Raw genomic sequence first — 25506 nt, 5'->3', positions numbered from 1 at the left:
CTACACCTGCTGATGCGGTCTAGTCTGTCTCTACACCTGATGATGCGGTCTGGTCTGTCTCTACACCTGCTGATGCGGTCTAGTCTGTCTCTACACCTGCTGATGCGGTCTAGTCTGTCTCTACACCTGCTGATGCGGTCTGGTCTGTCTCTACACCTGCTGATGCGGCCTAGTCTGTCTCTGCACCTGCTGATGCGGTCTAGTCTGCCTCTGCACCTGCTGATGCGGTCTAGTCTGCCTCTGCACCTGCTGATGCGGTCTAGTCTGTCTCTATACCTGCTGATGCGGTCTGGTCTGCCTCTACACCTGCTGATGCGGTCTAGTCTGTCTCTACACCTGCTGATGCGGTCTAGTCTGTCTCTACACCTGCTGATGCGGTCTAGTCTGTCTCTACACCTGCTGATGCGGTCTAGTCTGTCTCTGCACCTGCTGATGCGGTCTAGTCTGTCTCTACACCTGCTGATGCGGTCTAGTCTGTCTCTACACCTGCTGATGCGGTCTGGTCTGTCTCTACACCTGCTGATGCGATCTGGTCTGTCTCTACACCTGCTGATGCGGTCTAGTCTGTCTCTACACCTGATGATGCGGTCTGGTCTGTCTCTACACCTGCTGATGCGGTCTAGTCTGTCTCTACACCTGCTGATGCGGTCTAGTCTGTCTCTACACCTGCTGATGCGGTCTGGTCTGTCTCTACACCTGCTGATGCGGCCTAGTCTGTCTCTGCACCTGCTGATGCGGTCTAGTCTGCCTCTGCACCTGCTGATGCGGTCTAGTCTGCCTCTGCACCTGCTGATGCGGTCTAGTCTGTCTCTATACCTGCTGATGCGGTCTGGTCTGCCTCTACACCTGCTGATGCGGTCTAGTCTGTCTCTACACCTGCTGATGCGGTCTAGTATGTCTCTACACCTGTTGATGTGGTCCAGTCTGCCTCTGCACCTGTTGATGTGGTCCAGTCTGCCTCTGCATCGCATTTTTGGGACTTTCAGTAACCGGGCCTCACCCTACTGCAACTATATCTGCTGAAACCTGTCTAAGAAGTTCCATCCAGCCTTTGGATAAACTGCCTCATTCAGCCATGTGGGGTCACAACTTTGTCTTCAGGCCACTCTGCATCCAGCCTGTGTTCCAGCTTGACTTCAGTACCATGTCACCTGCTATCCAACCTGATGTTACAGGTTCTCTGCTGTCCAGTTTGGCTTCATAAACTCTCTGCCTGCTAACCAACCTGACTTTGCTGATCCCCTGACCAGGCGCAGACTGACAACTCATGGGGCCCCCAGACAATAGGGGATCATGGGGCCCCTGTGTCCTTGCCCAAACTCAAAAAAGCCAATGAAAAAGGTACCACGGGCATCTCATGGGGCCCCCTACTGACCCCGGGCCCTCGGGCAGTGCCCATGTTTCCAAATGGTCAGTCCACCCCTGCCCCTGACCATTGCTCAGCATGCTGGTCCTTTGTTTAATGCCCAGCCTGATGGTCCTATGCTGGATGTCCAACATGCCTTTAAGGGATTATTTGGCCCCTTTTCAGATGGAGGTTAATGTCAGGAACGTCTAGTGCCCCCAATCCATCACAACTGATGGTCTCATTAAAGCATCCTGGTTTTAGCTATGATGCAGCAAGTCTCTGGGTGGAGAATAAATCTGATTTAAGCCAGCCAAACCTGCAGTCTCATGTTTGTGATAGTGTGTGTAATACACGTTTAAGCTCCCTGTCTGTCTGTCCTGCTCTGCTGTTTGGATTCCTCTGTTTATGACCTTGGATCAGATATCAATTACTCTCTGAACTTTGCCTGTCTTTTGACCAGGGATTGGACCCCGATTACTCTGAATATAATCTGCCTTGTCAATCAAATGTTGCCAAACACAACAACACTCAAATCTTGGTGCTTCACAATTCCACACGTTATCTGTCACTTGATGAGGTGCAGTCCTCCACAGATGGGGGAATCTAGGAACTGTCAAAGACAACACACAAGAGGGAGCATTACCGTAATATCACATTTATTACAAGATCACAAATGGAATCTCACAAGCCGACCACCTGTGTTAGAGGTAAGTGTGACAAGACCTCCAAGTGTTTGTGAAATCTCCCACCACAAAATGTACTCAGCCAATCCCAGGGCAGGACTCCATTTTTATTCTTCTCCTGCCATCAATGGCTGACCCAGTCCCACACTTCATCCATGGCTTTGGGGACCTCTGATCTCCTTATGAACTGTCTCTTCCATGATGAAGATCAGCCATGGAGTATATCTGAGGTGTATATCAGGGTGTGCTTCTTCCCCACATGAGAGCTGGGATGTTAAGCGACATTCATCTAGAAGACATTTCCCGCACTCAAGGCACTAATACACCTCCAGGGTTGTGTGGGACCCCTGATGTACAGGAAGACAGGACTTCAGTGAGGAACATTTCCCTCACTCAGGACAGGAAAGTGGCTTCTCCCCTGAATGAGATCTCTGATGTTTGGAAAGATGGGACTTCTGTGAAAAACATTTCCCGCACTCAGGACAGAAATACGGCTTCTCCCCTGTGTGAGATCTCTGATGTGTGTGAAGACTGGACTTGTCTGAAAAACATTTCCCACACTCTGGACAGGAATACAGTTTCTCTGCTGTGTGAGATCTCTGATGTCTGCAAAGACTGGAATTCTGTGAAAAACATTTTCCGCACTCTGGACAGGAATACGGCTTCTCCCCTGTGTGAGATCTCTGATGTTTGTGAAGACTGGACTTGTGTGAAAAACATTTCCCACACTCTGGACAGGAATACAGCTTCTCTCCTGTGTGAGATCTCTGATGTTTGCAAAGACTGGAATTCTGGAAAATACATTTACCGCACTCTGGACAGGAATACGGCTTCTCCCCGTGTGATATATCTGATGTTTGTGAAGACTGAACTTGTCTGAAAAACATTTCCTGCACTCAGGACAGGAATATGGCTTCTCACCCGTGTGAGATCTCTGATATGTGTGAAGACTGGACTTGTGTGAAAAACATTTCCCACACTCTGGACAGGAATACAGCTTCTCTCCTGTGTGAGATCTCTGATGTTTGCAAAGACTGGAATTCTGGAAAATACATTTACCGCACTCTGGACAGGAATACGGCTTCTCCCCGTGTGATATATCTGATGTTTGTGAAGACTGAACTTGTCTGAAAAACATTTCCTGCACTCAGGACAGGAATATGGCTTCTCCCCTGTGTGAGATCTCTGATGTCTGTGAAGACTGAACTTGTCTGAAAAACATTTCCCACACTCAGGACAGGAATATGGCTTCACACCTGTGTGACATCTCTGATGTTTGGAAAGAGTGGAATTCCGTAAAAAACATTTTCCGCACTCTGGACAGGAATATGGCTTCTCACCTGTATGTGATATCTGATGTGTGTGAAGACTGGACTTATTTAAAAAATATTTCCTGCACTCAGGACAAGAATACGGCTTCACCTCTGTGTGACATCTCTGATGTTTGGAAAGAGTGGACTTCCATGAAAAACATTTCCCACACGCAAGACAGAAATATGGCTTCTCCCCTGTGTGAGATCTCTGATGCGTGTGAAGACTGGACTTGTCTGAAAAACATTTCCCACACTCTAGACAGGAATATGGCTTCGCTCCTGTGTGAGATCTCCGATGTTTGCAAAGACTGGAATTCTGTGAAAAACTTTTTCCGCACTCTGGACAGGAATATGGCTTCTCCCCTGTGTGAGATCTCTGATGTTTGTTAAGACTGGACTTGTCTGAAAAACATTTCCCGCACTCAAGACAGGAATATGGCTTCTCCCCCGTGTGAGATCTCTGATGTGTGGAAAGATAGGACTTGTCTGAAAAACATTTCCCACACTCTGAACAAAAATATGGCTTCTCTCCTGTGTGAGATCTCTGATGTTTGTAAAGACCGGACTTAGCTAAAAAACATTTCCCACACTCAGGACAGGAATACAGCTTCTCCCCTGTGTGAGATCTCTGATGTGTGTGAAGTCTGAACTTGTCTAAAAAACATTTCCCACACACAGGACAAGAATACGGCTTCTCTCCTGTGTGACATCTCTGATGTTTGGAAAGACTGGACTTCCATGAAAAGCATTTTCCACACTCAGGACAGAAATACGGCTTCTCCCCTGTGTGAGATCTCTGATGTGAGTAAAATCTGGTCTTCTGTGAAAAACATTTCCCGCACTCAGGACAGGAATACGGCTTCTCTCCTGTGTGAGATATCTGATGTGTGTAAAGATGAGACTTCTGTGAAAAACATTTCCCACACTCTGGACAGGAATACGGCTTATACCCCGTATGAGATCTCTGATGTGTGTAAAGATGGGACTTCTATGAAAAACATTTCCCGCACTCTGGACAGGAATACAGCTTCTCCCCCGTGTGAGATCTTTTATGCACATTAAGATGGGATTTAGATGGAAAACCCTTCCCGCACTCAGTACAGGAGAATCTCTTCCCTGTTGGAAGGCCGGCCCGGTCCCGCACAGTCTGAGGTTCCTCAGGATACAAGGAATCCGATGGTCCATCTACACTGGGTGGTGCCGGATGGACATTGGAGGGAGCCGGGTTTTCTCCTGGACTATACTGTGTGATGTCCTCATCTTCTACTTTCCAGTCTGGAGACAAAGTGAGACAATCCTCGGAGGTTTTCCTCATCTCCCGGCCATGGACTAAAATACAAAGACAAAGAGGATTACTAGACAGGAGCTGATTGGTTCCCCCAAACCAGGACTCCGCCCACATCAGGCAGCTTGGTCTCTGAGGAGCTTACAATTCCACCCTCAAGGGAACTAGGAAATGGCTCCTCTGATCTCCTACCAGGTCATTTCTTTATTCATGGACCTTAGTCAGAGAGTGAGGAAACAACCAGAACTGTCTTTTATAGGAGGGACAGTGATGAGGGGATTATAGGACGAGGGTCCCCACCCCCTCTATCACTCATCGCCATCTTCCCAATCACATCATCCGATATAAAATGTCCAGCTGGGAGGAAATGGGTGTAACAAAAGAGAATCCATATTATGTGTATATATAGCAGTGGGGGGGAGGGGGGAGAGCAGAAGTCAGGAGTATGTAATGTACAACAGAATATATAGTTCAGGGGTCAGGAGTATGGAATGTACAACATAGAGTATATAGTGCAGGGTCAGGAGTATGCAATGTACAACATAGAGTATATAGTGCAGGGGTCAGGAGTATGTAATGTACAACATGGAGTATATAGTGCAGGGGTCAGGAGTATGTAATGTACAACAGAGAGTATATAGTGCAGGGGTCAGGAGTATGTAATGTACAACATAGAGTATATAGTGCAGGGGTCAGGAGTATGTACTGTACAACATAGAGTATATAGTGCAGGGGTCAGGAGTATGTAATGTACAACATAGAGTATTTAGTGCAGGGGTCAGGAGTATGTAATGTACAACATAGAGTATTTAGTGCAGGGGTCAGGAGTATGTAATGTATAGCAGAATATATAGTGCAGGGGTCAGGAGTGTGTAATGTACAACATAGAGTATATAGTGCAGGGGTCAGGAGTATGTAATGTATAGAAGAATATATAGTGCAGGGGTCAGGAGTATGTAATGTACAACATAGAGTATATAGTGCAGGGGTCAGGAGTATGTAATGTACAACATAGAGTATATAGTGCAGGGGTCAGGAGTATGTAATGTATAGCAGAGTATATAGTGCAGGGGTCAGGAGTATGTAATGTATAGCAGAGTATATAGTGCAGGGGTCAGGAGTATGTAATGTACAATATAAATTATACAGTGTAAGGGTCAGGACTCATAATATTAGTATTCAGTAATCAGTGGAAGCTTAAATGTTTACTGTAGACAAGTTGCAGAGATCCCACACCGCTGCCTCCCATCTCCTGAGACTGCACTCAGTGACTTGGGTCTGAGACACTACAGACATATCCCTCCACCCGGCACAGCCAGCAGATAACAGAGAAGGTCCCCTGGAGGAGTCAGGCACAAGGCAGGAGACCCCAGTCACATGTCCTGGGTGCCTACATTATGCAATGCTTAGAGTAAAAATGAACATTTTTCTGCCAGCTGAACCCCAGAACCTCCATAAATCCAGTCTAGATACATAAATTGTGTCTGCAGCACAGAGAAGGAAGATTATCCGAGAGAAATCCAGGAATACAGGACGGGGAACACAGCTCAGGAAAGTGACCAGGGGATTACAGGCTGATATCACCCAGTCCCCGCCCTACTCTGGACCAATCAGTGAGCAGTATGGGTGGAGGAATGGATTTAGTGTTCATGACCCACCTGTGCTGATCTCTGTAGGAGTGTCCTCCTCTATAAATGTCCCCGTTATTCCATCCTCCTCCATAGACTGCTGATCATCCCTCACATACGCCTCTTCTTCTTCTGCTTTCACCTCAAATTCTATATCGATTGGATCTCCACTCTAAATCAAGGAAATGAGAGAGAATATCATCTGTAAAATGTAAGGTCACATAAAATATCCACACATCATCTTTACAAGTCCATGTTCTAGATACTCCATCCCACCAACCTTGTAATAGTGAGGGATGGTGTGACCTTCCTGTGTGGAATCCCGGGAATACAGAGGACGGGGACATCTCTCTGGTGGGTTCCTGGTATTAGGTGGCTCCATCATATCCTTGTGTCCTTCTGAAAACTCCTCCATCACTCCATACTCCTCATCCTCCTCTTTATACTCTTCTTTAACATCAATATTCTCATCCCCGAGGATTCCACTCTGAAAGATATAATAAAACATTCATTGTAACAAACATGCTGTGTATAAATCACAACTACCAATAATTGTCATCATCTACCTGATGATGGTGAGGGATGGTGTGACCTTCCTGTGTGGAATCCCGGGAATACAGAGGACGGGGACATCTCTCTGGTGGGTTCCCATGACTGGATCCATCTGTAGGAAACACACACACTGACTGAATCCATTGTTTCTATGTGTTTATCAGATGATGGGGGATCTAGGTGGATCCTCCGTACTGCTCTCTCCTTTACAATAAAGTCTCCTCTTACCCGGTGATGTGAGGGGCGGCTGATTGTCCATCATGACGTCCTTGTAGAGATCCTTGTGTCCTTCTAAATACTCCCACTCCTCCATGGAGAAATAGACAGTGACACCCTGACACCTTATAGGAACCTGACACACACAATGATACAGTCACCATCCAGACACATCCCTTGTCTGTTACTGGAGAATGTCCCAGAATTCCCGGCACCGCTCACCTCTCCTGTCAGCAGCTCAGTGATCTCTCTGGTGACTTCTAGAATCTTCTTCTTCTTTCTCTCTTCTATCAGGGAGGGAGGTGGAGGCAATGTGATGTCATATGATCTGCAGACTTCACAGGAGGAAAACTCTACATCTGAACACAAAGAGTCACATCAAATGATATTCCCAGAATCCTCCTCATCTCTCCATTCAGGTCTGTGTTTTAGTGAAGCCCCACTTCAGACAGCAACAACAGGCAGGACGAGGAATAGCAAGAAGGAGCTGAGAGACAAATGAGAATATTGCTCAGCCAATGGGAGATGATCTCAGCATGACTTCCATCATGAAGGAGATGAGGGGGAGGGGAGGAAGTCACTGAAGGTGACCATAGATCCATGGAAATTCAGCTGGTTCAGCAGGGATCGCTCACATTTCCATCCATGTGTGGCCACTGCCGGATAAAAGCCACTCCCCCAGCGGCTGCAGCCAATAGCTTCAGTGCTGATCTGTGTATTCTGAGAGCGGAGGAGTCCCCCCATTGTCAGAATACAAGAGTGCAGTGGGGAGGATTCCCCCATCCACCTCCAATGTGTGGATGGGGGAAGCAGATCAGTTTTTATGGTCATCCCGCTGGCTGAGCGATAAAACTGAACCATGTAGGCCAGCTTTGGGAGCAAATATATTATCATCAACTCCTCCCCCTGAAGGGGTTCATCTACGTATTACCTCCTCTGCTGCCACATCCAGATATGTCTCCTCTCTACTTCCTCCTGATTCACGGCTCCTATGGGACTTCCTGTCTGTACCTGACATCACTTCCTGTTTCTACCTGACATCACTTCCTGTCTGTCTTCCATAGAGACTTCCTGTCTGGGTAGAAGTGAGATCCCCACCTTGTGGAGCTCAGAGGAACTGCAGCCCCGAGAAGCATCTGGTAGTGTGACCCCGGCCTTGTGCTGGGTGTGTATGGACTGTAGATCCTTATAGAGGGGTCACCTCCACTCCCACCAAGGGGGACAGAAATATATGACTGCTCGGGGGAGGGGTTTTGGCCCCTTTGATTTTGCAGTAACATTGATTGCAGATTTAGTCCTGTAGAACATCTGGTATATGGATACAAAGCCCCCCAGCTGGGAGTAAAGGGTGGAAATGGCTGGTGACCCCCAGATTTGGGCAATGATGTCATCACTATAAATGGATAAAACCCGCGCTATGTGTAACAACTCCAAACCTACAAAAACCTTCTAGCGGACTGCTGCTGTAACAAAGGGAAGGATTCCCTGTCATCTAGAAGAGCATTATGTGTCACAGCGCTGTCCTATTGTGTGTGCACAGAAATCATCACAAATACACTACAAATATGTGGAGACATTCAGAGATAAAGAGCTCGGGGCTCCAAATCCTATTCTCTGCACATCCACTGCTTCCACTTTACACCCACTTCATTGGTCTTATGGGGTTTATCAATAAATGAAGGAAACTGAACCGTGTGCAAATCCATCCACAACATAAAGTGCTTTGTGCTCAAGATGCTGCTCCCTGCAGATCCACTGCTTCCACTTTACACCCACTTCATTGGTCTTATGGGGTTTATCAATAAATGAAGGAAACTAGTTTGCAGAGGAGGAGCCTGAATATGGCACCAAGCGGCAGATCAATGTGAGATCTCCCAGCACCAGGTTTCTCCAATGTCCCGCTAGAGCACAGGAGGAAATCCCCTAGGAGCAGCTGCCGTGACCTTCCTGGGATCAGGAGTGGTCCTATGTGGAGGAGAGCGAGGAGTGCGGACCCTTCCAGGTTGGGCTGGCCGGCCGGTGATGGAGAGTGAGAGCGCGGCTGAGGCTGGAGGAGGAGGAGAGCAGAGATCCAGCGTGGATGCCGAGCGGTCACAGTACTCGCTGCAAAGGAGTCCTGGGAGCTGGGAGAAGCTGGCCGGTGTGAAGGAGTGCAGGAAGTGGCGGACCTCTCTCCCCTCTCCTTACCACCCCCCTCCTTGATACCATCAGGCTGGAGCTGTTGGGTCCCCTGTAGGGGCACCGAGGAAGCCCCCCCTGAAAGCTGTACCAACAGCCAGGGAAGCAGACATCTCGCTCATTCAGGAGAAGACCCATCTGAAGACTGAATCATCTGGTGTGGAGGAAGAAGAGATCAGGATGGTGACTGAGATGAAATGAAAAAGGAAAATTTAAATGAAATAACTTATTATAATTGATTGGAACTGTGAAGTAAATCTGAGGGGGGGAGGCACCCAGGGGACAGAACCCCGGGGATCCTGAAAAAGAAGAAGGGGAAGGAGGATAAACTAAAATCAATAGGACCCAAAAGGGGACTGGATACTAACAGAGGTCTATAGGAGGGGAGAGAAAGGAGAAAAGGGAAAAAAATGTCAACAGGATGAAAAATAAAGGGATAAAAGGAGGAGGGCCAAAGGCCTCCCAGACAAGCTCAATTCAAATATATACCCCAACAAGAGAAACAGACCCCAGAGACACCAAGGAATAAGTGGAAGAACAGAGATGGAGAACAGCACTGGAGAATGCTCTAGATTGTCCTGGACATGACCAACGTTAGTCAGGATATAGAGGAAGGAGATATAGGAAAAACAGCGGATTTGGAGAACATAGAAGAACAAAAAAAGAACTCTCAATTACCCACTAAAACAGAAATTGCAGAAATGTTTAAAGGGTTAGAAAAGTCAATAAAACAGGAGATGGTGAAACTGCACAAAGATTTGGGGCAGGTATTGAAGAGGGTAGTAGAGACGGAGGAAGAATTGGATAAACATGCCCAAGCCATAATAAATTTATAGAGACAGATGACAGAAATGAGAAAAGAACAGAGAAATCTGCTATATAAACTGCAAAATCAGGAGAACAGGGATAGAAGATTCAAGGTTTCCCTGAGACTTCCCAAGGAGAAAATGTAATGGAAACAACAGGGAAAATGCTTGTAATAGTAATGGACAGACCTGCAACAGAGCCACTTAAAACTGATGAAGTATATAGAATCGGAAGATTATGGCAAGAAGGTAGCAGAGAAAATTTGAGAGATGTGATTGTACAATTACATTATTACCGGGATAAAGAGGAGCTTTGGAAGGAGATAAAAGGAAGGGCAGCAATAAAATATGGAGATATACATTTGCAGATCTTTGCTGACCTAGCAGTGGAAACTTTTATAAGAAGGAGAATATTGAACCATTACTTGAACAAATGAGAAAGCAGAACGTTAGATATAGCTGGGGATTCCCAGAGTGTTTAATCGGTTGGAGAAACGGTCCCAACTTTGATAAGAGATCATTGATCTGTTATCATAAAATGAGATCCGATGATCAGGGTTTACCTGTTAAATCTTCTCTTTCCCTTCTGGTCAGCAGTAGCTGGAGTTCAGTGTTTTGTAGCTACGGTTATCAGAGAAGTAAAAACTATGCTGTTACACAGTTAATATTTATGTTAATGTACATGAGGATTCATATAGTTTATTTTTTGTACCATTTTCTATGGACATTTCTATAGTTAGTAATGCTGCCATCCAGTGGTCTTATTTGGTATACACTTTGTTTTTCATATTACCTCCCTGAGATCTATGACACAGTTCCTTTGTATATGAAGCTCCTCCCTTCTTCTTGAGTTCAGCACTTCCTGTGTCATGGATGCAGCTAACAGACCACATGTAACAGGGACACATGTATTCTGCATAGTACGCTACAGAAAGTATCATCTTTTGACCGCATAATACTGGAAACCATTCATTCTGCTGTATCCTGTTGTCACATGTACAGAATAAAGCAACTTCTGGATGAACACAGTATTGGTGAGTTCAGCTATCTGACAAGGATTGCCCACAGTGATTATATTTGCTTATACAGGCTAGGCAGAGAGGTCTCACAAGGGATAAATCGCTATCACAACAATCTGAGTCAGAATAGTCAGAAGATGCATAGAATCCCTCCAGCCTGCTGTGTATATGTGTGTGCCTAATCTGCAATCAAGCTCAGTGCCATCCGCCATCTTGCAAAGCACATGGTCACACAAGCTTACTGCACTTCATGTGAATGTTGAAAACTGTTTCTCTGCATTGAACTGTGTTACCCCACCTGTCTAAGCTGCTGTTCATCTTCTTAAAGAGACAGTACCAATTTTTGCAGAACAGTAAAAAATGTCTAGACAAGGCTCTGAACACTCCTTTATGGCCGAACCAATGCAGATACATCATTCCTCTGAACCAGCAGACGTACAGGGAGCAGATTCTGCAGACATTCCCGAACAGAGCGTAAAACCCAAACGTACAATAAAACTGGCACAGAAACTCAGGGAAAATTATGAAGCCACTAGAGATGAGTTCTCCAGTAATCTGTCAGACCTCTGGGACCGAACTTCACAATGCATGTCAGTTTTGTCACACTTTAATGATCAACCAGCTGAATTAAGAGACTCTATAAATCGCCTATCTGCTGCGTATGAACGCTACCAGCGGCTGTCTGTAAAATACTCAGCTTTCTTGCAGGACTCTAATATAGAGGATTCTTCAGCAGAACTGACCAGGACTGATGCACTAAACCAACAAAGGGATCTTGCAGTGCAAAATGCTAAGTTTAAAGCAAAACTCCGCATTACTCAACTGCAGGAGACCAGATCTCACAGATCCACCTCAACCAAGCGCATTGCACTTTCTTCTAGATCCTCTCGCTCCAGAAGTTCGACGTTAAGCGATAAGCTAATAGAGGCCCGCGCTGATGCTGAATCAAAAAAGGCGCAAAGCTCTTTTACCAGAAAAGAAGCAGAGGTAGAAGCACGCAAGATAGCGCAACAAGCGGAGATGATAGCTCAGCAAGCAGAGATAGAAGCACGCAAGATAGTGCAAGAAGCGGAGATGATAGCGCAACAAGCAGAGATAGAAGCACGCAAGGTAGCTCAGCAAGCAGAGATGGAAGCTAAAAGCAAAGCTCAACAAGCAGAGATGATAGCTCAGCAAGCAGAGATGGAAGCTAAAAGCAAAGCTCAACAAGCAGAGATGATAGCTCAACAAGCAGAGATGATAGCTCAGCAAGCAGAGATGGAAGCTAAAAGCAAAGCTCTCCAAGCACAAATGGCTTCTCAACAAGCAGAGGCAGATTCCCAAATAAAGATTCTGCAGATGGAAGGGGAGGAAGCAGCTTCCCTAGCAAGGCTGAAAGTCCTTGAACAAGCAATGGGACAAAGTACTAATTCAGACTGCCTTATCCCAGCAGAACTGGAAGATCCAGTTGAACGCACCAGTAAATACGTATTAAAGCATAACATGTGCGAAGATACAGAGTCATCTCCTGTACCTCCTACTAACAACACTGTTCTGACTCTCAACACAGAGACCTCTCAGCTCCATATGCCTAAGCCTCTTCAAATCTACAACACAAGTACATCTATGCAGCAAACCACATCAACTCCTGCCAACAACAAGGTGACTTCCAGTGACAAGTCGCAGCTCAAGCCACAGCCAGCACAAGCCTTAGAGACTACACCACAGTTAAACGCTCATGCAACATAATTTTACCCTGGTAAACCTCACCCTACATCACCAGAGAACTTTCACACCCAAGGGGTTTCACAAGTTACTTTGGCACCAAAGAGTGAGAGATCAGACTTGAATGACTTTGCCAGATATATGATTCGCCGTGAGCTCATTAACACCGGCCTCTCAAGGTTTGACGACTGTCCAGAGAGCTACAGGGCCTGGAGATCAACCTTCAAGGCTGCTATTGCTGATCTCAACCTTACTACTAAGGAAGAACTTGATTTGCTCATCAAGTGGCTGGGACCAGAATCTGCAGATCATGTTAAAAGACTGAGAACAGTACATGTTGACCACCCAGACGCAGGTCTTGTTGCTGCATGGGCAAGACTTGAGCAAGCCTATGGTAGCTCTGAAGCCATAGAGAGCGCTCTATTCAAGAGACTGCAAAACTTCCCAAAAATAGGAAACAAAGACTATCGCAAGCTCCAAGATCTAAGTGACCTCCTCATGGAGCTAGAGTTGGCAAAGACAGACCCACGTCTATCTGGACTAAGCTTCCTGGACACCGCTCATGGTGTCAACCCAGTGGTGTCTAAACTGCCATACGGCCTGCAAGAGAAATGGGCACAACAGGGCTCAAGGTACAAAAGAGACTATAACGTATCCTTTCCTCCATTCTCATAGTTTTGCAGGTTCATTAGTGATCAAGCCTGGACGAGAAACGATCCCAGCTTCAGCTTCAGTGAACCAAACTTGCCTGCTTCATCCTCATCATCATCAAGGTATGATAACACAGCAGCTAAACGTAGAGACTGTAGTAGAGCAATATCTGTTAACAGGACAGACATCTCACCCTCCACAACCTCACCTACTGACCAAGGCATTGTGGATGCCAGAGATAAAGACCCTACTCATCAGTGTCCTATTCACAAGAAGCCTCACCCTCTTAAGAAATGTCGTGGGTTGAGTGCGCATGCACGGCCGGCGGGAAAGACATGTCCTGCTGAGGCTCCGTCTCCCCGTCGGGTGACAGCGCCTTGAAGCAGCGGGTCCCGGCCCGCAATATACCAGGAGGGGACCCGGTCCCCGTGATGATCCTTCCGGGGTCCGATCCGCCCTCGGCAGCGACGGTTTCTCTGCAGTGAGTCGGAGGAATCCGACAGAGGACTCCGTCCCTGCAGCGAGCCATCCATAGGCCCGCCCACCACTACCCTCTCACACAGAACCAGGGGAGAGAAGAGAGAGATCAGTGGGGCTGAGATTGGAATAACAGCCCCCCCCATATAAGCGGCACTATGGTCAAAGGGGCACCCCGGCACCAGGTCCCCCCATCCACCAAAACTATTAAGGAGGCCCTGGCAAAGGCCTCCACAAAGATGGCCACCGCCCCAGCACGTGGAAGCAAGCAGGCAGCAGGAGCATATGCAGCCCTGCAGGATCCGCAGCCCAGCCATCCCTGCACGTCTGAGGGTGAGTCTGACCCTGAACCAGCTGTCCCTACACAAGCCCTGATGCCTGACCTTACACCCCTAGACCTGTTATCACGCTTTGAAAAAATGCTACACAAGGCTTTGAAGCAAACCTCAGACCGCATCACTGCCACACTATCTAGGGAAATCCGTGAACTGGGACTGCGCACTGCGGACCTAGAACAGAGGGTGGATGGTCTTGACGTCTCACTTCAGACACATACAGATGACCTTGATCTCCTGCGTGACGAAAACGCAACTTTATTGACACGGCTAGAGGACTTTGAAAACCGAGCACGGCGCTCAAATCTACGTGTCCGGGGCCTTACGGAAACGATCGTTGATGTACAATCGACAATAACAGCTCTGTTCCAAGAGCTTGCCCCAGCTATCCCAATCGATAGATTGGAATTGGATAGAGTCCACAGGGCGTTAGCACCACGACGCAACGACGGTCCGCCACGTGACATTATAGCCAAGCTTCACTTTTTCCGTACCAAGGAGCAACTTCTACAAGCTGCCCGCAACGCAGAATCTCTACAGTTCCAAGGTCATACCTACCAACTATTCCAGGATCTATGCCCCCCAACCATCGCTAAAGGCAGGGCTATGAAACCTCACCTACAAGTACTTCAACAACATGCAGTACAATATAGGTGGTTTCCCTTTTGCAGTGCGATTCCGACACCAGTCCCGAGATTACACCTGCAAGACGCCTGAGGACCTTATAGACACCCTGCGGACCCTGCAGCTACATCCCCCAGCGACGCCTTCAGAGAGCGCCAAGCGGAGGTCCACATCCAGCTCGCCACGGAAGTCCTTCCCCACGCGTGCAACTGACGGTCAATCCAACTTCCACAAGAGAGGGCGTTTTTCGTCTCCGGGCCTAACCTCACAAGACACCATGGACTGAACTCTGTCCCATGTTTATCCCTTTTTTTTTCCCCTCCTTATTTTTTATTGCACACACCATGCGATATACTCTTTTGATTGTCACTACAGTTAGCACCGTTAGTATTCTCTCTCCCTCTACATGTTAAATCCTGGTTGCCTCACAACATGAGGTCTGTTCTGCAACCCCCCCTCCTGGGTTTTATAATAGTTTACATCTGGGAGCCTAGGCTTTGACGGCATGCGATGCCATACCCCTACACCCATGAGGTTTCACTAGCACCACTAGTGCCGTCTGAGTCCGGGATTCCCTGATTTTATCGGATGTTTTTCTCTTTTTAATATACCTGTTTTTTCTGCCGGGACCTTGCCACCATTTGGTAATCACATTGCTGTCATCCTTACGGTCCGTGTACCTGCACACTCCACCTTAGCCCCTGTGTTATTGGTTATTTAATAACACTTGGGCTACTACTGCTCCCTAGCCCACCCTGACTCAGGGTGTCCTTGGGAGCCCACCTTTTAGGCCTTAAATGGCCTCTTACACCCTTTCTTTCCTGTTACCTCTCTCCTACCCCTCTTCCCTCCCTCCAACATGACTCCATGACTTTGCTTAACATACTCCGCAACAATCCTATCCTCCGCAGTAATTGTCAGGCTTCACCCTGGGCGGTGGTGCCATGCTATCCAATCCATTATACGCTTTCCCCATGGGCTCGTTAAATGTCCTTACCCTGAATGTTCAGGGCCTCAATATCCCGCAGAAACGTAATAAAGCTTTCCGAACCTTTGCTACACTTAAAGCCCACGTGGTCTGTCTTCAGGAAACACACTTCACTTCCAACTCCACTCCTAAGTTTTTTGGTGCTCGATATCCTCAGGTCTACACGGCCTCTGCCACAGCCAAACGAAGGGGGGTACTGATCGCCTTCCATCGAACAACACCTTTCGTGCCATGCACCGAAATCAAAGACCCAGAAGGTCGTTACCTCCTGTTAGTAGGGCAACTCCTCGATGTAGATGTCACCATTGTTGCATACTACGCCCCAAACCAAGATCCTTTACCATTCCTTTCACACATACTCTCGGTTATAGACCATCATAAACGCGGAACTTTAATTGTTAGCGGAGATTCTAACAATGTAATATATCCCTTTCTCGACAAATCTCCTCAACTATCTCCTATCCCTGCTTCTAAACAAACCTTCCAATCCATACTACAACGTTATTCTTTGATAGACTCATGGCGAGAACTTAACCCGACCAAACGCCAATACACCTTCTATTCTCACCCCCACCGGTCATTCTCTAGGATAGATCATATTTTTGTCACCACTGCCTCTTCCCCTCGGTTTTTGACCTTTGAAATAATTCCCATTCCCTGGTCTGACCATTGCGCCGTGTTCACATCTATGGCCTCTTTGGCTCCATCCCCCGCTGAATCCTCTTGGATCATTAATGATAACCTGCTTGTAAACCCAGCTCACTGTCTAGAAATAGAAGCAGCCCTTAAAGACTACTTCTCTCTCAATCAATCACCTGATATCTCCCCTCTCCTGTTATGGGAAGCACACAAGCCGGTATTGCGAGGGTTTTGCATTAGCAAAGCATCCTTCTTAAATAAAACCAAAAGGCAACAACGTCTTCTACTGGAGCAAACTTATGATCGTTCTCATCAAGCCTTCCAGGCGGCTCCTACGCCTGCCAATCATGAAACCCTGGAGCGATCTAGATTAGCCCTAGATCTCTTTCTCACAGACCAAGCGGAACTCTCACTCCGTAGATCTAGGCACAAATACTATACTAGGGCAAATAAACCCAACACATTCCTGGCTCTTTCACTTCGCAGGCTCGACCAGCTCACTAAACCTATCAGGATACGCACCTCCTCTGGCAACCTCACTAGCAACCCGGAACACATCCTACGGACGTTCCATAAACACTTGTCACAACTTTACTCCTCTTCCACACCTTTCGACCCTACACAGGCTGATACCCTTTTAACTTCCATTTCTTTCCCGAAACTCTCAGAGTGCCAGTTAGCAGCACTTGAAAGACCCATCTCCCAAGCTGAAACCTTAGACGCTATTAAAAGTCTAAAGCTACGTAAACGCCCAGGGCCAGATGGCTTCTCAGCCACTTACTATGAAAAATTTGCTCATCTCCTTACACCTATCCTCACTAATGCTTTTAACGCTTTACTATCTGGCCAAACCTTCAATCATGAAACAGTGCAAGCGAACATTTCAATGATCCCAAAGCCGAATTCTGATGACACGCAGTGGTCCAACTATAGGCCAATCTCTCTCCTTAACATTGACATCAAACTGCTAGCAAAAGTCCTTTCTTCACGTCTTAACCTGTATATTGGCTCTTTAATTCATAATGACCAAGTGGGCTTTATCCCGACTAGACAAGCGGGAGATAACATCAGACGTGCATCCCTTTTGGCAAACTTAGCAAGATCCCGTAATATTCCCGCATATTTCCTGTCCCTAGATATACGGAAAGCATTTGATACAGTCTCATGGCCATACCTCGATTATATTTTGCGTCGGCGGGGTTTAGGCCCACATTTCTTAACCTGGATCTTCTCGCTGTATCGAGAACCTTCGGCCAGAATTAGGTATCTGGGGCACAGGTCAGCTCAGTTCCCGATCTCCAGAGGCACGAGACAGGGCTGCCCTCTGTCTCCCTTGCTCTTTGCTCTGGCTATAGAGCCCCTAGCCCTCTTAATTAGAGCTAATCCGGATGTCAGGGGACTCAAAATTGGGGGCACACACCATAAGCTATGTCTCTTTGCGGATGACGTCTTGCTCTTTCTCACGTCACCATTGACTTCTTCACCCTCCCTACTCCGACTTCTCGAGGCGTTTGGCGCGCTTTCTGGTCTAATAATAAACCCGAATAAATCTACAGCACTTAACATTTCTCTCCCCCCTAAAGAGTTGACGCATCTGAAACAGATTTTACCATTCCCTTGGTCACAGTGTCATATCCCTTTCTTGGGAATCAAACTGACTCCTAGATTATCAGACCTTTACGCAGCTAACTATCTTCCGATGCTAAACCATCTCTCTGCCCTTATGTCCAAATGGTCTTCCCTCCCCCTCGCATGGCTAGGCAGAATAGCAGTTATCAAGATGTCAATCCTCCCAAAAATTCTATATCTGTTTAGAGTCCTTCCAGTCCCAGTCCCCCCTCATTACCTCTGCACACTGCAGCGTCGCATCTTTTCCTATGTATGGGGCAATACTCGCCCTCGTTTACCCCGCTCCACCCTATACCGCCCTAAGCTCGCTGGAGGTCTAGGCCTACCCGACATCAGCAAATATTATCAAGCAGCGCATTTAGCCCAATTACCTAAGTATCATGCAACCTTTGAAATCCCTCAATGGGTTGCGCTTGAATCAATAGAATGCGATCCCCTATCCACCGCTAACCTACTCTGGTTGAGGCCGATAGACCGCCGCTCTATAACCAACCCCATCACTTCTCATTTTTTATCCTTATGGGATAAATTGAAAACCCGTTACCTCCTCCAATCACTACATAATCCTATGCTCTCGTTTCTACGAAACCCAGTTTTTCCCCCGGCGTGGCAGACACCCCGTTTATTCAAAGCCTGGTCCTCTGCTAATTTGCTCCGTATGCATCACTTCCTACAGAGGAATAAGTTTAAATCCTTTGCCTCGCTGCGGGAAACGCATAGCCTCCCGGCCTCTGAGATATTTAGATACTTGCAGCTACAACACTTCTATGCCCCCTACGCTACAATAACCAATCGGCCAGATGCCATGTCTCTCTTTGAACGAGCGTGTTGCAAAGACCCTCATAGACGTGGGCTTATCTCCTGCTTATACTCACTCTTCGCCACTTCGACCACCACGTCCCCCCCTCTATACACCCATAAATGGGAAGTGGATCTAGGTAAGAAATTCGACCCGTCTGATTGGGACCACATTTGGGCCAACACAAAATCGTCTTCGCAGAATGTTGTAGCATTGGAAACGAATTATAAAGTTTTAACCCGCTGGTACTTGGTCCCAGAAAGAATCGCAAAATTGACCCCTAATTACTCGCCCAACTGTTTCAGAGGCTGTACAGACCCAGGAACACATTACCATATGTGGTGGGACTGTCCTGTAGCCCGAACCTTTTGGGATGAAATTTTTACCATGATATCTACATTTAGCACTATCACTATACAGCCAGACCCAACGACAGCCCTACTCAACCAATGCCCCCCTGGCATCTCCAGCTCGCAATTTAAGCTGTTTATGCAAGTCACGACAGCGGCTAAACAGGTTATAGCAAAGTCTTGGAAATCCCCTACTCTTAGTGTCGCGGCTGTCAAAACCAGAATAAATCAAGCCATGATACACGCAAAGGTGGAAGCCACAGTTCTTGACACGATCCCTAAATTCCTGCGCATATGGAGCCCTTGGGTAGAGCATTTCCTTCCGTCTAACTTTGATGAGTCACTGCTTCTCCCTTGAGTTCAGTACTGTACGACAAGGATATGGTACATAACCCCTCGTGCGTAGCGCATAGAGACTGTTGTGAACTTGATGAATATTCATGGAGACATGGTTGTTGTTCTTCTTCCCCTCCTCCCCCCCTTCCGCCCCTGTCTGACCCCCTCCAGAATTCCCCCTATTTCTTTAATGCACTTGGGAGACATTACCATGATTGACTGATACCATCTTGCATTCTGTCATTGATTTCTATTTACCGGTTTCCGTTAGAAATGTATAGGCGTTAATGCCTTGACCCTCATTCATTTTATTGTATCCTACTGTCACATCAATGCCTAATATGTATTAACAATGTCTCCTTGTTTGTGTCATCCCCGTTTATTGTTAATAAAATTGTTTGAACAAGAAGCTGGTAGAAATCCACCATCACGTCCTCCACTCACCTTCACTTGTGGCCAGTGGATATTTTGTGGCCCCAGGCAAGAATTGGCATCGAGGACCTGCATAAAGACCCTGGCATGCCAGAGGTGGTTTGGAAGCAGCACAGCAATTTGACCATCCCTTTCCTCTATGTTGGTTTTAGGGGTGCAGAATTGCTTCTCGTTGGTGAACGGACTGTCGCCGGATATCAGAGTCCCCATATTTTCAAGATATGTTTTAGCCATGTTGGCTTATTTTTATGTTGAGTCAATTAAAGACTATTTTTTGTTACCTTAAAAAAGTGTCAGATCCTCTTGATTGTATTCCCGAGACTTCAGATGGCCAGATAATATGCAATGTGAGGAAAAGTCAGTGCAATGTCCTCCACAAGTAGCTAAAGTCTGTCATAGGAGGACCTACCAGAACAATGCATTCATTTGGAGTGGGCCAGGCCCATACAGTACATCATGGAGGTTTGCTATGAAGGAACATTCACGTTTGGATACTTGAGCTCATGTGGTTTGTTTCCAAATATTTCTGCCCATTGCAGCGTATTGACTATTGCAGCTCAATAAAGATCAGGCATACAGGAAGGTGTACCTTGTCCATAGAATAGCCACTGGGAGGTCCTATCTGGGCACACAGATCTGGCCTTTCCATAATTGTGGAAAATGCCAATTCGGATGCTTTATAATATGAAGGGGTCAGTTCACGCTTGCTTCAGGGGAAACATTACAACCAATTTTGTTATTTTTCATAGGAAAACGTGGCCGATCCCTAGATGCATTGAGGTACATAGCAGAGGTTCAAGATACTCCATAGAAGAACTTATTGTTCTTCCTAACTATACAGGTGGCACAGACACAAGCATACACCCAGGGCCACTGTTAGATATCACGGGGCCCCATACAGCATACCTGACAGGCCCCCACCACCAGAGAAAATATCAAATTATATATATGGTAAAAATACACAACATTTTCTTCATGGACACAATCACAAACAAATTCCTGTTCAATCCAAATGATAAACCTGTACTGAGTTAATAAATCAAACGTTGTGTAATTGAGGTCTTGGGGCTCATTCACATGGGTGCTGTGGCCTGTAGAGTGGGAATCAGTGTTTGGTTTTTGTGGCTGTCGCCATTAGCATGCAACCTATGTTACACTATGTGAATGCTGCAGATCCTAATTTGACAAGCATATGGTTGCAGGTGTACAGCCCTGAACACACACAGTGAGCATTCAGGGCCACTTCCCCACGCCTTCACACCTGTCAGATGACAACCTGTGTTCATACAGCTGCTGTGTCCCCATAGTGTAACAGGTGGCTCCAGCCACATAAACAGTGTTGTACAGGCCAAGGAACCTGTGTGAATGGGGCATTTTGTGTTTTTTTTGTCCTCAGCCCATTGAATTCAATGAGCTGCTTAACATGTGGAAACATGCCACAATACTGCAGGCATGTTATTTTTCAAGTGTGTCACACCTAACCGCACAGTAGTGTGGTGCCATGCGTTTTTGTGGCTGTGAATGGGGCTGTTTTTAATAGACGTGTGTAGGTGCAATAACGTTTTCATCATGGTACCTGCGCACATCTACAGAGGGCATTGCATTTCTTTGCTGTGCTGGAAAATGTGTGTTCTTGCATGCGTTTCTGCACCACCAATGGTGTGAACAAGTCCTAAGGGCCGGTTCACACTATAGAAACAGTCTAGATGTGTTCCTGATGGGTTTTTTTCATGCCCTTTTGGCATGCATGTTTAGTGTGTTCCAGTACATTTTGGATGCGTTTTGGACATGTTTACATTGCATTTTTGTATCCCTTCCACTTATTTTTTTCTATTTTCTTTGTATTCAATGTAGTTAGGGACATGTGCGTTTTAGTACATTCAAGGACGTTTCAATGTGTTCCAGTACAGTTCTGTGCAGAAACAATGCAGTGTGGTCAACTTTGTTTACAGCACCTGCAATGCACTGAAAATGCAAGCACTGATGTGAACTATGACATTGACAACCATATAACCTTCTTTCTGTGCGTTTGTATGCCGAAAAAGCAACTGAAACACATGTAGTGTGAACTGGCCCTAAAGGTTATTAGAGGTCAGGGAACAGGACTGACCAGGAATTGTGAATTCAATCAGACTAGTGGTGAAATACAATCAGCAATTGTATAATAATGTGAGATCTGAGCTGTAGCTGATAGAAAATGAGACACCTTTCTGGCTCCTGTGGCTGAGCTAATTCCTCCCCAGGACCATTTGGGCACCCACCCTGATGGATGGATGGATGGAGCTGGATGACTAACCCATAGCTGCCAGCATACCGCTGCACCCCCAGATGTGTGATGTGTATAACCCATGCACATTAATACTTTTGTTCTGGTGAGTGTAGACCAGTCCCAAGGGTGGTTTACCTTTCACGAGTTCATGCACTACTGTCCGTCATGGAGAGACCACACGTGCCATTCATAGGCACTCTCTGAGTTGGTACTCTGACATGAAGGACATTCCATTATTCAGGAATGATTCTATGAACTTATTTTAGCACCATTTACCAGTTTACATCATTGTTGCAATTATTTGCACTTTTTGGTTTTTACATGCGTTCATTATTGATCACATGCATTTATAGCGCTGCACTTGTCTTTACCATAGAATAGTTATGTGATTAAAGAGAATGAAGATATATAATTATATTGGGAAATTAGAAGTATATAAATTATTTGAGATATAAGTGTGAAAATGTTTAACATTTGAATACAGAATGTATGACATTCATTAGTAAATGCATTAGTTTCCTGATCCTTTTGGAGAAACAGCAAAAAAATAAATTAAAAAAAATAGGAAATTCTAATACAGGTGTACTATTTATTACATTCTAAGGATTCTCTTTTGCTATCAGAAAAACGCCAATATTAATAAAGCCCGCGCTTTATTAACATATCCGGTATTGCACCTAAAAATGTGCCAGACGGGATACCACATTTACTAATAGCAAAGTAGTCAGTAGACGCTCGTTAATGAGCTTGCTAGACGCTGGTCAGACGACTGATTGATTGACCGGAGTCTGCCTGAATGGTCAGACTCTGCTGATAGACTCACATCTTAGTGAATCAGGGCCTAAGTGTTTAAGATACAGTCCAATAGAAGAAAGCCATGACACACGGAGATAGGTGGATGTCAGACAATTTTTTTTAGGAGAGATGTTCAAATCGTAGCAAGGGGACAAACGTAGGAGATGATACACGCAAAGGTGTTTTAGATATAATGTGGACAATCGTGTGCAGAACTAAAGATGTTCACTAGTAAGTATGAGGGTGTTATGTTCTGAAGGATGGTGCCAGTGTGTCTAGTCATATGTAGTACTGTCTTGGGAAGACATTGAGGTGAGGCTATGTAATAGGATATGGTGTAGTTATGCAGTTACAATACTATAGTATCACAAGGTAAGCAGTAAATATCAGTATTAGTTTTCAATCTGTAGTTGGTCATAAGTCATGTAGTGCGGTCAAAGAAGACAGTTTGAAAAGGTCTCCTTATACTATGTCAATGTAGATTGAAGATGTTAACTTTATATGAAAACATGGAAATATTAAATACATAACGCTATAATATTCAGGAATGCAGGCCGAGGGCCCACCATCTGGCTAAACTGCGGCTCTATAGTCCTGATATAAGAGAAATATTGACCTCTACTGAGGCGTATTGCGCTGTGCAACAGACCACTACCATGGATGTAAGTTGAACTCTGGGTGAGCGCAGTTGTGAGATAACACTGAAGAAGCATCATGAGGCTGTGGCCAGTGGAGAGCTTGGTCCAACATAATATATATACAAGTAGTTAAAAACTAACACAACCTTAAAGAGCGCTAATAGTATGCATAACGTTTAGTGGAATCCTATGCCTTAGACAGAATACAACACCTTGTCCAAGGGCAGATAGGAGGTTAGCGTTTGAGGATGAAGTGGAACCTGGGTTGCTAGGGTAATCATACCCAATATTGAGAAGAATGTGAAGGCAGTCAAGCTATGAGGAGGGGGAGGTGATGCATAAGGGATAATGGGGTGGATGGAGAAGGGTATTAGTGCATTACATATAATATCTCAAGTGTGAATGTATAAATCTGGATGCGTGCGTATACGTGGGGGAGGACATTATAATCAGGAAAAGGATCCTATGAGCTCATGTGTAGTCAAGACTCTTGTGAGGAAACATTATGGGCGAGGTATGTGTCTGGGCATGGCATGGACACATAAGAATAGTACCACAGAACCGCAATATCAAACATAAACTCAAAGATATAAGGCTCATTCCGGAATAGCTCATGGACCGTAGAATGTTCCTGGTGGGCAAGTCAGAAGGCCTCAATAAACCAAAATATTACAAACACAAGATCACAATCGCATGAGCTTCCCTGTCTAAGGAAACCAATAGCAAAGTGCGTTGAGATTCAGTGACTCAGGTGTATGTTAAGGGAGATGAGCAGGCTGTATCCCTGAATCTCAAGTAACTAGATACTCCGGTCTCAGTCGAGGCCACCAGCATAGTGCGATAGGCCATCATTGACCAATCAAGCAAACTCCAGAGTCGGTAAGATTGTGAACCGTGGCTCTGTTGGCATTGCTTTCATGCAGCCTGCAGAGAGGAAGAGCTAGTATAATCTCACTATCTACATTCAAAATCAGTGTACACATATAATGAACAGATAGTATACATGAGAGTGAGGACAGTCTAGTGCAATACACATACCCTAGCACCTTGTCTCAGGGTGGATAGGTTTTCCTTTAAAGGTGAAATGGAACCAGGGTTTGGAGGAAAAGCACTTGAAACATTAGATTAGGTGTGAGAGTAGCCATAGAATAGGGATACGGTAATGCACGGGTGTGGGGAACGAAAAAGTGTCATTCATGACGTGCCTTGCGATGTGCTGGAGAGGCTGGAAGACTGTCCCCAATGTTGAGCCATCATCGTGCAGGAGAGGATGAGGTGCGGTGGGATGGTCTCCATCGCCATGGTCCTCCATGGTGTCCAGCAGATTGAGCCTCCATTGGGTCTTTTTCTTCCTGAGATGGGAGGTGGGATTTGCCTGACCAATTGGGTATTTCCACTATTGGGATATCAAGAGCCTCGCAAAATGGTGCAACATTTTCCGGGAATCTCAGGAGAGCTGATCGCCCCATGTGCATTGCTGAGAGGCCAAATGGGAATTTCTAGTGATAAGCTATACCCCTTGAATGTAGTAGATTCAGTAAAGGGCGTAAGTCCTTTCTATGTTGCAAGGTAAGATGGGAGAGATCCTGAAATAATTTAATTTCTGCTCCATTATATATCACACGGTTTTGATCTCGTGCTTCACGCAATATTTCTTCCTTAAGTCGGAAGTCAACTAAGCAGCAAATTATATCTCTCGGGGGAGTCAGTGTCTCTACCTCTAGGAAGAGCACTATGGAGGCGTTCGATCTCAATAGGAGACTCCTGTGGTCTTTCCAAAAGATCATTGAAAATGGTTAAAAGCATTTGGGT

At 46.0% G+C, this 25506-nt stretch overlaps 1 protein-coding gene across 1 annotated transcript in view; it reads left to right on the top strand.

Annotated features, from left to right (window-relative positions):
- LOC149443560 (uncharacterized) overlaps positions 1-25506 on the top strand; it is a 74494-nt gene that overhangs the window by 8875 nt on the left and 40113 nt on the right. The window contains exon 2 of the mRNA XM_089655570.1: positions 11857-12138. Coding sequence (XP_089511696.1) covers positions 11857-12138 — 282 coding nt within the window. The remainder of the gene's footprint in view (positions 1-11856; positions 12139-25506) is intronic.

Source organism: Staurois parvus, unplaced genomic scaffold (assembly GCF_062004578.1).
Source record: "Staurois parvus isolate SC_StPar_1 unplaced genomic scaffold, SC_StPar_1.0 ptg000849l, whole genome shotgun sequence".
NCBI classification, from domain to species: Eukaryota; Metazoa; Chordata; class Amphibia; order Anura; family Ranidae; genus Staurois; species Staurois parvus.
This window is presented reverse-complemented; position numbering and strand designations above follow the sequence as displayed.